General features: G+C 33.6%; 2 protein-coding genes across 3 annotated transcripts in view; one reads left to right on the top strand and one right to left on the bottom strand.

Moving 5' to 3' along the window:
- The window catches only part of LOC131168497 (protease Do-like 1, chloroplastic), a 90,004-nt gene that overhangs the window by 73,890 nt on the left and 1,658 nt on the right, over positions 1 to 14,456 (top strand). The window contains exon 10 of one of the 2 annotated variants that reach the window (XR_009140316.1): positions 2,390 to 2,708. The exons of the other annotated variant lie outside the window; for it this stretch is intronic. The gene's annotated coding sequence lies outside the window, so the exon portion shown is untranslated. Of the gene's footprint in view, positions 1 to 2,389; positions 2,709 to 14,456 lie in introns of those variants that run through there. 2 annotated transcript variants of the gene reach the window in all.
- On the bottom strand, positions 873 to 2,002 carry LOC131168498 (putative germin-like protein 2-1). The gene is made up of 2 exons (XM_058127974.1): positions 1,683 to 2,002; positions 873 to 1,554 (listed from the first exon to the last, which is right to left on the bottom strand). The coding sequence occupies exons 1-2, from the start codon at positions 1,810 to 1,812 to the stop codon at positions 1,001 to 1,003; spliced, it is 684 nt and encodes a 227-aa protein (XP_057983957.1). The 5' UTR covers positions 1,813 to 2,002; the 3' UTR covers positions 873 to 1,000.

Below are 14,456 nucleotides of genomic sequence, written 5' to 3'. Positions count from 1 at the left end.
CTTTTCTTTTCATTTTTTCACTTTTGCTTGGATTTTCTCGGGAAAGTCTCCCCAAATTTTCCTTTGAAACAAACAACCTGTGTTAGGTTTAGGGTCAAGTCCAATTGGTTGGGATCAAATAAATTGGGCTAGAAGTATTTGGAATTTTGATTTTGGGCTCAGGTTAACCCAATTTGAACTTGATCAACTAGGCTTGGCTCAATTGGGTTAAGGTGGATTTGACTCGGGCTATGATTGAATTGGGCCCTATCTGGTTGGGTTGCAGCACACAAAGCAATTGGGTTCTATTTTTTATTTAATGTGCTTTAGGCAATTGGGCCAAGCCGAATAAGCTTAATTTGGAAAATGGATTGGAGTTCAATTGAGCCTATGGGCTCGGATGAAATGGGTTGAACTGTCCCAAGCCCAATTGGGTTTTGGGTCTAATTGAATAGGAGTTCAATCTAATCTTTGAACATTGAAAATGTGAGAAGAAAAATAAAATTAAAAATAGGTTATTTCCCGAAATTATTTTGAAATCGGCGGCTAATTTTGACACTTTAATTGACCAATATTAAAAAATAATATATATAAACACACAAACCAAAGCAAAATTTGGGACGGGAAAGGATCACCATCACACACTCCTATATAGTTTGAATTTGAGTGTGACTGTTACAATGTTATACTCAAGAAGATTAGTGGGTTCAACTAATTTATCCGTAAGGTGATGGGCAGTTATTGACAAATTGGATTAATTACATTTTCTTCATATATTATTTTGATATTTATTTTTCTTCACTCTCTTACAATTCATCATTTTAATTTATTTATTTTTGCATCTGTTCTTTTGCAATTTTTTGTTTCTAATTAAAAGAAGTTAACAATAGGACTTGATACACAACAAGACTCTTTATTATATTTTGGAATTGTCAAGCATGACAATTGCTTATTCAACAAATACACCAAGAAATAATTTAAAAAGACATACTCTAATAACTATTAGGTGTGATAAATCTTCTTAGTTGTTGTTGTCCATCCAGAACTGAGCTTGAAGGTAGTTGATTACATTCTTGTCCACTTGGAAGGCCTTGGTTAAGACATCAGAAGAGATAGGTGGCTTTGAGCCGAAGACTGCATTTGCAATAGTAATGACTCCTGGGTTTTGACTGCTTAATCCAGCAATGGCCACTGCGTTTGTTTTCCCGACATTGAATTGGAAGTGAATGAGTCCTTCTGGAAACACGAAAACATCGCCCGCTTGAAGAACCTTTGTGATCAAGCGGTTTTCTGGATTAGAAGTAACGAAACCAACATAGAGGGTTCCTTCCAAGACAGTGAGAAGCTCGGTGGCACGGGGATGTGTGTGCGGAGGGTTGAGACCATAGGGTGCAAAATCAAGACGTGCTATTGAGATACCGAGGGTGTTTAGCCCAGCTAATTTATCGACATTTACTAGCGTGACACTAGAGCCAAGCCGGTTCGATGTGTTCCCAGCCACATTAAGTCCCGAAAAGAAGAAATCATCGGCTGTAGCAAGCTTTGGGTCTTTGCAGACTTTCCCATTCACGAACACTGAAATTATTTACGGTAGAAAAGTAATTACAAGAAGGAAAAAATTTAGATAAATGTATTATGCGAAGATAAAAAGAAGAATATCAAATTAATGTATGAGGAAATCAAAGGGAAAAAGCAATGCATACCAGCTTCCTCGGTGTCATTAAAAGCAACACAAAAGTCCTGCAGGGAACTGGGATCAGAAGCAGAGGCCAGAGAGAGAGCCACAGCCAAGAAGATGATGGATACAAGGGCGTTGGCTGCCATCTTGCTCATTCCTAAATACGCACTAGTTAGTATTACAGTAATCCCTTGTTGGCTCTGGAGATTGAGTTGTGAGGACAATAGCAAGGAAGCTTTGCCTATTTATAGCAGAAAAGAGTTTAAGGCTTTGACAGGTTCACGCTTGACGTAGTCTTTTTCCCATACCCAAGTAGAAAGCCACTGACTTTCTCCATTCCTCCAGATTAAGGACTTTGTGGCCCTTTGTGTATTTAAATAAACATAGGGACGGTAAGTACATGCAAGAAAGTTCTGTCTAAGTGGAAATGCTTTTATTATTATTTTTAGTTTTGCACACCGGGTGCCTGTTGTTTTTAAAATTTTTTTTCTTCACAAAAAAAGTTTGTCAAGAACTTTTGAAGGAAAAATGTATGCAATCTTAGTCTCCCAACGGTGAGAAGGTTTTCATTTGTAAACACACTTCATATTTTGTAGAGTTACAAATAGTATTCGTCCTTTAGGGTACTTCTAATTGCTATTGGTAATTTGAAATTTGACCAAATCGTTATTTTATTTTTTTATTTTTTTATTTTTTTTTGGATTCGTCCGGGTATCCGCCTACCGTCAACAGTGTCAGTTTTACTAGTCCACTGCACCGGCCAGCGACTAATCCCACGCCCCGTGGATCCGGCCCCACATCGTTATTTTTTGGAAATGGTGAATTGACCATCATCATCCGAGGACGTAGGTAATACTTTACCGAAACTCGTAAATTATCTTTAATTTGGTTATCTTTAATTTGGTACAAGTGGGGTGTTTGACACGACAATTTAAATATTTGAATTTTATGGATACAATATGTAATGCTCATATAATTTGGTTGGTACGTAAGAAAAGAATTAAATGTAATGAAATTGGTCTTTATAATTTTAAATATTTACTAAATATTTTTATTTTAGTTCACCCTCAATCCGTTCTATTCTATCATTTTAAGCATTAAATTAAGGTGAAGTCTACAACTACTTTAGAGAAAAAAAAAAGTTAGACATTTTTTGGAGACACCATACCGTTAATGTAACAAGTCACCACATATGTCAAATGTTTTCAAAATAGGTTAGGTATGTTAACCAACCAAAAGAAAAACAAAATATTTAAACCAATCAGATGAGTTAGACTTGTTCCTATTTCCATCAGATGCATTAGAAAGACTTGGTAAATGAAAACTAACAACCTGAAGTTTTAATTGCTGCTTCCATTGTGAAGCTGTTTCTTCCTAAAACTTGTGTTGTTTCATGTTCCTCAAAGGTTCTTTAACATGGTGGGCTATTGGGGAGAGTTGTTTTGGATAATATTTTAGGATTTCTAAAATATGATAGTAGAGATATTACATTTTTGGTCTACCACAAAAATTAAAATGTCGATAATCTAAGATTATTCACAAATCTTACGTTCCCACATAATATAGGAATCCCGTTCTGATCGTCACTTTCGATTTCTATGGATATCCGGGGTAAAAATGTCCTTGATATTTAGCCATTTGAAATTAAAAAAAAAATCTTATAATTTAGCATTATATTATTATTAAATTATTTAACAAATATCTTCGTATATTGTGAAAATATGAATATTCATCATATATTTATAGACAAACAAATTAAGAGGTTTTGTGGTTGTAGCAATGTCTCGAAGAAAGATCCGAAAAGGCGGGGAATAATAATGTTACAAGTTTGATGGAGTCGCTACTAACATGTTATTTTCCTAGGTGCAGTTAGTTCAGTTAATTATTACTCATTGACTGGTTTTTAGATTAATTCTAAGGCCAAAGAACCAGTAGTCTCAGTCTATATTAACCAGAATTGGGATCGAGAGTTTAGTTATGTGAGGGAAATGTACTAGCACTCCTTACACACCCGTTCTACGAATTGTACCTAATTAATCATGAATTACCCATAAATTATGCGCCCCTGACGTACCTTGATTAAGACGGAAATCCTAATATCTAAAGTGGAGCCTAGCTTAAGCTGTCAAACAAATGATAGAATGATAATGGTCTTTAAATAACTCTTTTAAAATAAACAAATAAACAAATAAATAAAAATTTAAAAGGAAAATGAAATCTATAGTGCAATTTAGGAATGCCTAATAAGACCTCCGAATGAGGGGATTTTAATTATTAGATAAACCTTTATCAGAATTAATATATGTAAGGTCTGAAACATCTCTTTACCTTTTGTTAAATCATTGGGACACACACACACACAAATAAAATATATACAAATAATAAATTCATCAAATTTGATCAAGAAGAGTTTTTAAAACATTCCTAGATTTTTTTTTCTAAATTTTGTAGAATTTTTCTGAAATTTTCCTATATTTTTATAAAATATTATGAGATTTTTAAAGACTTTTCCTCATTTATAGGTATTTTTATTTTTCCTTTTTTTATCTAAGTCAAAATAACTCAAATATTTATTTATTTATTTATTTATTTTTTAAATATATTTTTTTCTAATTTTTTTTTCTAATTTTAAAAAATTGAAAATCAATTAAAAATTAAAATTTTTAAAAATAAACTAAACCAACAGTTCAAAAGTCAAGTCGGTTCATTTGCCACGTGATGTACATTCCCAGTTAGCTCTGAGTATTTGCCATGAATTGTTGACGTGGCAATAATTTAATTGTCCAAAGAAAACAAATTTTGGAGTGTGAGGATAGTGTCACATCACCTTCCCAAGGCGCAGTCCTGGTTGAGTTACGTGTCACCGTACGGATGGTGAGGTGTTTCCCACTAACACACATATATAAACTCTTTTCTTTTTCTCTCCTCTTTCTTCCATTTCATTTCTCTCTACCTTCTCTTTCTCTCTCCTCTTGCTCCCATTCTCTCTTCTTTCTCTCTCTCTTAACTGTAGAATCCTCACTGATTTCACCCTCTCTCTCTCTCTCTCTCTCTCTCTCTCTCTCTCTCTCTCTCTCTCTCTCTCTCTCTCTATTTTTTCTCATTTTCTTTCTCTCTCTCTTTATTTCTTTCCACTCTTTCTTTCTTATCCTTTCTCTCTCGCATGTCTATCTCCCTTCTTCTTCTTCTTCTTCTTCTCCTTTTCTATCTTTCTTTCTTCCCTATCTCTATCCATCTATTTTCATTTCCTTTTTCAGATCTCATTCAATTTTTCTTTTATTTTGTAGATATGAACCAAAAGGGATGCGTGAGCAGAGAACTTAAGTTTTTTTTTTTCTATCAGATTTAAATTCAAGATAAGTTCTCTATCTTCTTGCCTTTATTTTTCTTTGTTTTTATTTTTTTTCCTTTTCATTTTTTTTTCAATTTATCTTGGATTTTCTTCTTCTTCTTCTTCTTCTTCTTCTATTATTATTATTATTATTATTATTATTATTATTATTATTATTATTATTATTAGTTGGAACAGGGGAGTTTTGCATATCGAGCTGCCCTTTTTTTTTTTTGACTACAAATTCTCAAATTCTCGAGAAGGAAAAATGTATGGAATCTTTTCTCCATATTTAAAGAGACTATTTCCATGATTTAAACCTCTGAATTTTATGGATACAATACGTAATGCTCTTATGATTTGGTTGGTAAGGAAGAATAGAATTAAATGTAATGAAATTAGTCTTTGTAATTTTAAATATTTATTAAATATTTTTATTTTCGTTCACTCTCAATTCGTTCTATTCTATCATTTTAAGCATTAATTAAATTAAGGTGAAGCCTACAACTGCTCTAAAGAAAAAAGAAATTAGACATTTTTGGGAGACACTAGACCATTAATGTACTGAGTTAACACATATATCAAATGTTTTCAAAATAAGTTGGGTATGTCAACCAACCAAAAGAAAAACAAAATATTTAAACCAATAAGATGAGTTAGACTTCTTATTTCCATTAGATGCATTAGAAAGACTAGGTAAACGAAAACTAACAACCTAATTTGAAGAAGTTTTAATCGAAGGTTCTTTAACATCGTGGGTTATTGGGGAGAGTAGTTTTGGATAATATTTTAGGATTTCTAAAATATGATACTAGAGATATTACATTAAGAGGTTTTGTGATTGTTATAATGTCCCGGAGAAACGTCTGGAATTGCGAGGGATAATAATATTATAGGTTGGATGGTGTCGCTACTAACCTGTTATTTTCCTAGGTGTAGTTAGTTGACCTAAATTTTAGTTGTTGATTGATCTCTAGACTAATCTTATGGCCAAGGAACCTGTAGTCTTATTCTACATTAACCAGAATTGGGATCGGGAGTTCAACTACACGAAAGGAAGGTACTAGCACTCCTTACACAATTGTTCTACAAACAGTATATAATTAATCATGAATTATCCCTAAATTGAATTTAATGGTTTTTAATTGACTCATTTAAAATAAATAAATAAATAAATAAAAATTTAAAGGAAAATAAAGTCTACATTTCGATTTAAGAATGTCTAATAAGACTTCCGAAGGAGAGGATCTTGTAAGATAATCTCCCTCAAAACTAATATAAGCAAGGTATGAAACACTACTTTATGTGGAATTAGGAATAGCTTCCCAAGAGGGGGGGGGGTGAATTGGATTCCTTTTGATTTTAATAATTTTTGAGTTTTTGCTTATGATACCAAGAAAAACACAATTAATAATTGATAATCACACTTGAAAATGCTGAAATTTAAATTCACAAGTCAATCAATGAAACCAAAACAATTTAACCACTTAACTAAGAATATTAGTACTTTTGTCAATTTCCCTGTGATTGTTTACCACCTTCTTTGAGTAACCTCTTCGTATGCACTTCTCTTGATCAAGATTTCCACATATTAACCAACGTATTCCCTTTTGGGTTTTCGCAAACGGTTAATCAAAGCGTACTTTCTAAATATCAAGAGTCTTTGTTTATGTCTAACTTTTAAAACCTGCAACCTGCACTTTAAATCACACAACTACAGCAAGTAAAGAAAATAGAAAGTAAAGAAGAGAGAAAGACACAAGGTTTTTACGAGATTCGGCTTCAACACAGCCTATGTCCTTGTCCTTGGCAAAACACCGAAGGGTTCCACTATAGAAGTTCTGTTACCGGGTGGAACAACGCCTGTTTACAATCACTCCTTGGCCAAGGCTAGAACCTGCTTTCTCCAAATAATATACCCTTGTTTGGTCAATGATCCAACAACCTGAAATCGTTCAAAATCTACAAGAGAGATATCAAAAAGCTGGTGTATAAGAGATGCTTACACAAAGAGCAAATTAGTACAAATTGAAACTATGTACTTCAAAAGATAAATATCAAGAAAGAAATACACTTTTGAAGCTTAACAAGGATTTTACCAAATTCCTTTTCTCCAGATGAGAAATCAGTAATCTTTCTTTAGAAATTGATGAGCAAAAATATCAGAATCATAACACTTTTAGATTGCAAGAGATTGAACAAGGTGAGACTTTGAGAGCAAGAGAGCTTGAGAGATTTTCAATGCTTGGTGTATTTTTGATTTACAAAAACTATGTATTTATAGGCTTTCAAAACAAGTTTCCTTGTTGCAAGAGTTTCCTTAAAAAATTTCCTAAGTTGTTAGAAAAATTGGAACTCAAACGGCTATATTTTAAAATATTAAATTTTAAAAAATTTTCCCGTTGAACAGTATTCAGATGTCTGAGGATTCGAGTTCAAACGTCTGAAGTTCCTGAAAACCTTTAAAAAATGAACTGGACACAGGGTCAGATATCTGAAAAGAGGGTTTAGACGTTTGAGGTGCCAGGTTCAGATGTTTGAAGTGTTTAGTTCAGACGTCTGAACTGCTACTGCCTATTTCTGTTTTGATCCATAAAATCTTCAGACGTCTGCACTTAATCTTCAAACATCTGAAGTTGTCACTTTAGACATCTGAACATGAAATTCAGTCGTTTGAAGTTGTCACTTCAGACATTTGAACTGAAAAATTCAGTCATCTGATCTGCTAAGAACCTGTTTTAGAAAATATTTCTCTTTAAAAACTGATTTACTCTCTTATGATTTTTATAAGACTTATTTCAGAAATCTTAAATAGGTGTTTAAGTCCTCATAATCTCTTGGAAGAGCTTCAAAACATATTTCAAATGATATTTTAGCTTTTGAAATACTTACAAATTGTTTCCTAAGCCTTTATATATCATGCTTGAATTCTTTCTCATTCGTTGCTCTTGAAGTTCTTTGAAAATTTTCTTGAGCTAACTTTATCTGCAAATGCCTTAGTTTCTCCTTGGATCATTGATTAGTTGACCCACACTTGATTCATACTTGATCTTTACTTGAATCACACTTGATCTTTACTTGAACTATACTTGATCTTTACTTGAACCATACTTGATCCATATTTCCTGAAACACAAAAACTCAACATTTCCAAGTTAAATAGTCCTTTGTTTGTTATCACCAAAATTGATTGAAAGGTCTTGTTAGGCCAACAATCTCCCCCTTTTTGATAATGACAAACAAGGAGTAAAGATAAAGGTTTTATGAAACAATAATAAGCAAGCCATGTAAAATGAAATGAAGTACTCCCCCTTACTATGAACATTAGTAAGCAAGCCATAGAAAGATAGAAAGTTCATCATATATCCATATCAGTTTAAATTCCATTCATCAAGTTTTCATGTGTGTCCATATATGTTAAGATTCATATGTGTCCGTATACGTTAAGATTCATATAGTTTTATTTTCCATTCATCAAGTTTTCATGTGTGTCCATATATATTAAGATTCATAGTGTGTCCAAATATAGTTCATAGAGATATGTTAAGATTCATATAGTTCATCAAGATCTCTATTTATTTTATCTTTACTAAGCACTCTCTCCCCTTTTGTAATTAGTCAAAAAGAGTAACAAGAGTATGAAAAACCATCAAAAAGTCATTCTTATAATAAAAGGTAATCAGTACAAAGAGGCAATACATAGAAGTTTCATGTGTTCCCATACAAAACAAAAATGTAACACAAAAAGCTGCATTGTATCATGATTACAGACATATGAGGTACATAAGTCTTGATACTTTATGACAAACAAAAAATTTCAGTGTCCTAAGATGGTAGTTTCTAACTATCCTAATCTTCTTCTTCAGAGCCATCTCCTTGCTCTTCTTCTTCTTCTTCTTCTTCTTCTTGGGTTCCTTCTTCTTTAGTATTCCCTTCATCACCTTCTTCTTCAGAATCTCCTTCTTTTTCTGCAGAGTCATCATCATCATCATCATCATCTCCACTTGGAGGAGCAGAGCTAATGTCTATGGGATCACTTCTCTTAGAAGATTTTGCATGATATTGTTTTATATGAGTGACCCGCTTATCAAGTGATGTGACTTTTTCTTTAATGTTCTGAAGTCCAGTGCGTACTTCAGATGAAAAGCTGGAGAAATCCCTTTGAAAGGATAAAAACCATGAAGGTGTGTCTTGAGATGAACCAAGGTCCTGTGTAGAAGAAGATTGTGCTTTTGTTGATACTGGTGCAGAGGTTGAGGTTGAGGTTGAGGCTGCTGCAGAGGTAGGTGGTGCATGTGTAGTCCTTCCTATTTTCAACTACCATCCTGAACTTCCCTTGTCATACCCTATTTGTTTGAGGGAAGTCTTATTGAAAAAATCATATTGAGTTCTTTTTATGAAAAATTCAGAAATATTGGTAACATTAAGATGAGTAAAGAGAAGAGTAAGAATTCCTCCATAAGGAAGAATAACTCGAGAAGATTCCAGTTTGGTCCACATCCACCTAACGATTAAACTAGCTAAGTCTAGTTTCTTTCCTTTAAGAAGACACCAAAGAACAAAGCATTCAATATAGGAAAGATGATCAAAAGAGCCTTGTTTTGGTATGATATTGTTTGAAACAAGTTTGTGTAGAATTTGACCTTTCAAGTTTAGTTGTTTGTATAGCAGAGGATGTGCAAAATAGATAGGTTCATTTTCCATGATCATTGGAAGAAAAGCTTTAGGAGTGAATCCTTGTTCTAGGATCCAAGATTGAGCAAACATAGGACAGTTAAAATCTCCTGGAATAATTTTGAAAATGGGAGACAATATTTCAGAATTCAGCAAAATCTTCTTTCCTTTAACTTCCGAAGAAAAAATCCCATTTTCATATGTCATATTAGCATAGAAAATTTTGACAAGATGGGAAAAACAACCTTTGGGTTGTTGAGTGATGAAATCAAGCCAACCAATGTCATGGAATAATGAAAGGATATCTGCAAACTCAGTATTGAAGAATGAAACATCCAGAATTTTACCTAAGATTGGTTTTATAGAAGTTTGTGAAGTACGATAATGGATTCGAGCTCAAGGAGCAACCAACCATTTGTCAATATTTTGAGCATCCTTCCCCGATGAAGAATCGTTGTTTGCAGTCTGCTTGATTCGAGGCATGAAGATACGAGATTTTGGATGCCTTAGGTTTCGTGGGGTGAATCTTTGTAGAGTAGAAGCTTTAGATTAAAGTGAGGATGGGAGAAGATGAAGAGGGAGGTGTTCGGATGAGTGAACCAAACAACTTCAGAAGTATGAAATTAGGGTTTAGTGCGCTAATAGTATTTAAACTCCGCGACTTCAGATGTCTGAAGATTTTAAAGCCTGGAATTTGAAAAGTAAGTAGGCGCTCAGACGTCTGAAGTCCCAGGTTCAGTCATCTGAACTTGTCTGCTACAGTGCTCAGACGTTTGGGGTGTGAAGTTCAGACGTCTGAAGTGCATAAAAATTTTGAAATTTCACTTCTAATATACTTCTCTGCTATGGATTAGCTCAAGTTCTCTTCTAATATGTATAAATCTTTCTTCACTTAGAGGTTTTGTAAATATATTAGCCCATTGATCACTTGTATTTATAAATTCAAGAATTATATCCTCTTTTTGAACATGATCTCTCAAAAAATGATGTCTTATGTCTATATGCTTAGTTCTTGAGTGTGAAATTGGATTTTTAGATATATTTATAGTACTTGTGTTATCACACTTTATTGGTATTGTTTTATACTCTAGATTGAAATCTTTTAATTGTTATTTCATATATAAGATTTGTGTACAACAACTTCCTGCTGCCACATATTCTGCTTCGGCGGTCGATAAGGCTATGGAATTTTGTTTCTTTGAGAACCATGATACTAAGGATTGTCCTAGAAAGTGACATGTGCCACTTGTACTTTTTCTATCAATCTTACATCCGACATAATCAGCATCGGAGTAACTTATCATATTAAAATCAGTGTCCTTTGGATACCATAAACCTAGATCAAGTGATCCTACCAAGTACCTAAGAATTCTCTTGATGGCTGTTAAGTGAGATTCCTTGGGTGCTGATTGAAATCTAGTACACATACACACACTAAACATAATATCAGGCCTACTAGCAGTTAAATATAGTAAATTACCAATAATTCCTCTATAGTGTGTTATGTCTACTTGTTTTCCTTTTTCATCTCTATCAAAACTTATGGATGTACTCATAGGAGTTCCTATGGGTTTACTTTGTTCCATATGAAACTTTTTTAGTATATCCTTGATGTACTTAGTTTGATTTATGAAAGTTCAATTTTTAGCTTGTTTTATTTGTAATCCTAAAAAATAATTTAGCTTCCCCATTATACTCATCTCAAATTCTTTTTGCATACATGTGGCGAATTCTTTGCATAGATCTTCATTTGTAGCTCCAAATATATTATCGTCCACATATATTTGAACTATTAGCATATCTTTGTTTTTGGATTTAATGAATAAAGTACTGTCAACCATTCCTCTTGTAAATTCATTTTTAAGTAAAAATGTACTTAACCTCTCATACCAAGCTCTTGGAGCTTGTTTCAAACCATACATGGTTTGAATTTTTAGAATTTTCAAAACCTGGAGGTTGTTTGACATACACTTCTTCATTTATATATCCATTTAAGAATGCACTCTTTACATCCATTTGATATAACTTAAAATCTTTATGGGCTGCATAAGTTAAAAGCATCCTAATTGCTTCCATCCTTGCCACAGGGGTAAAGGTTTCATCGTAATCAATTCCTTCTTCTTGATTATACATTTGTGCTACTAGCTTAGCTTTATTTCTTACAACAACTCCATTTTCATCCTTCTTATTTTTAAACACCCATTTAGTTCCTATTATTGATTTATCTTTGGGTTTAGGTATAAGTTCCCATACTTGACTTCTTTCGAATTGATTTAGTTCCTCCAGCATAGCTATAATCCAAGAATCATCATTTAAAGCATCTTCAATGTTTTTGGGTTCATCTTGGGATAAAAAGGCATAATGGTCGCAAATATTTTTTAGTGAGGCTCTGGTGGTTATTCCTTTTGATGTTTCATTAAGAATTTGTTCTTTGGATGATTTTTATCATATTTCCATTCTTTAGGAAGTTTCAGATTTTTTGTAAAGTTTTCATTTGGAGCATCATTATTCTTTTCTTCTTCTTTTTGTGAAGTGTCTTCTTTTTCATCATTCTTATCTTTAATGTCATGATTATTTGATTCATCAAAAGTTATATGAATTGATTCCATAATAGTAGTAGTTCTTTTATTATAAATCCTATAAGCTTTACTATTTGTAATATAACCTAGGAAGATACCTTCATCCGACTTTGTATCAAACTTTCCTAAATCATCTTTAGTATTAAGTATAAAGCATTTATGTAGTGACCCGAAGAATAATAATAATAATTTTAAGAAATTGCCAGGACTCGTTGACGAATATAGGGGTTCGTCGACGAGCGCATAAGGAAATTCGTTGACGAATACAGGGGTTTATCAACGAGCATATAAGGAAATTCATCAACGAAGTTATGTATCGTCAATGAGAAAATACCGAGAGAGGTTTTGGGACAGCCTGAATTTCGTCGACAAGGGAATAAGGTTCGTCGATGAAATTATGGAAAGATTCATTGACTAGATGACGTGTCTCGTCGACGAAGGCCGCAGTATAAATAGTGGAAAACCTAAATTTTATCCATTTTCAACGCTTTTCTCTCTCTCCTCTCTCTCTCTACGTCTCTCTCTTACTTCTTTCTTCGTTTCCGGAACTGTTTCTTGTCGGGTCGAAGATCTGAGGCTACCACGACGTTCTTGGCAAAGTTCTCTGCAAGTTTGCCGAAACTGATCGTTGGAAAAGTTGGGTTGGATTTCGTCCCAATCTTAGGGTAAGATATTTTATTCAGTATTTGTCTTTCCCTCAGTTATGAGAAATGTTGTAAGTAAGAAAATAGTGATGTTCTGTTCGGGGGGATTTTGTTTTCAGGATGTTGAGTTGGGAACCCTGCGTGTATAGAGCCAGAATTTTATAGGGACTTTTCAGAGTTAAAGTAAGGGAAATATGCTATGCTAGGATTTTAAGAATATTAACAGAGTTTTCATAGATACAAATATACCAGTTATTATGCATTTTTTTTACCAGAATGAATATTTTAATGTTGTGTGGCCTGAGTAGATATTTACCTAATGTAAAATTTATATAATATTTCAGCATATCATGTTATATAGCATGTGTAGTGACCCGAAGAATAATAGCATTTTAATAATAAAGAGGGAGAGAAAATGGGAACATGAACAGAAGGAGGTAGTAGATTTCGTCGACGACATTGCATTTTGGAGAATATAATAATTTCAAGGAAATTGCCAAGCTTCATCGATGACGGTCTAAAGAATTTCATCGACGAATACAGGGCTTCGTCGATGAGAAAATATCGAGAGACGGTTCGGGCTGCTCTAAATTTCGTCAACGAATACAAGGTTTCGTCGATGAATTTACAGAAGGATTCGTAGACGAAGTGACGTGTCTCGTCGATGAATCTGACCTTATAAATAGCTAAAAACCGGGTTTTTATTCACTTTTAATGCTTCTCTCTCTCTCTCTCTCTCTCTCTCTCCTACGACACTCTCTCCCTTCTCTCTTCGATTTTGGCCCCTCCAGTTGCCGGATCGACGATATGTAGCAGCCACGACGCTCTTGGCGAAGTTCTCTACAAGACTGCCGGAGCGGATCGTTGGGGAAATGAAGTAGGATTTCATTCCAAATTCAGGGTAAGACCTTTTAGACTATTTTTGGCCTTATGGTAGTTATAAGAAACGATGTGGGCGATGAAATACTGATATTATGTTCTAGAAAATATTATTTTCAGGGTGTTTTGTAGGAGGCCCTGTGAGTGTTAGACTAGTATTCCATAGGGGCTTTCTAGTAGTCAGGTAAGAGAAATATGCTATGCTAGGTATTTTTAAAATATTATACAGATTATTAAATGATGAAAATTATGTATTACAGTATCGTGTGGCTTGTGAATATGAATATCGTACGAAAATATATTTTACGATATTTCAGTATTCTGATTTTACGATATTTCAGTACTATGATTTTATGAATCTCAGTACCATGATTATATGAATATCAGTATTATGATTATGCAGTTTTAGTGTTATGATTATACAATTCTCAAATTTACAGTACAGTTTATGCAGCATCATGGTTATTACGACTATTTCAGAATCATGGTAAATCAGATAGTTGTATATAGAATTACAATATATGGTATCAAACCCTGTTGGACTATGCAGCTACAAAGTACGGTACTGTTGTTACAGATATTATGTTACTTTATGAGTGCAACCACCTATTTAGATAATACGTGGTAAGGTCGATCACCTAAGCCATTGAAGAGGTTAGGCTCCCCATCCAGATATGGATTGAGGTGGGCAAA

This window comes from Malania oleifera, chromosome 11, assembly GCF_029873635.1.
Source record: "Malania oleifera isolate guangnan ecotype guangnan chromosome 11, ASM2987363v1, whole genome shotgun sequence".
Lineage (NCBI taxonomy): Eukaryota > Viridiplantae > Streptophyta > Magnoliopsida > Santalales > Ximeniaceae > Malania > Malania oleifera.
This window is presented reverse-complemented; position numbering and strand designations above follow the sequence as displayed.

Bases quoted from the DNA above. Each gene is read 5' to 3' on its own strand.
- LOC131168498 (XM_058127974.1), bottom strand. From the start codon at position 1,812: ATGAGCAAGATGGCAGCCAACGCCCTTGTATCCATCATCTTCTTGGCT. The intron at 1,555-1,682 runs GTATGCATTGCT...AAATAATTTCAG, and splicing joins TAATGACACCGAGGAAGCTG to TGTTCGTGAATGGGAAAGTC.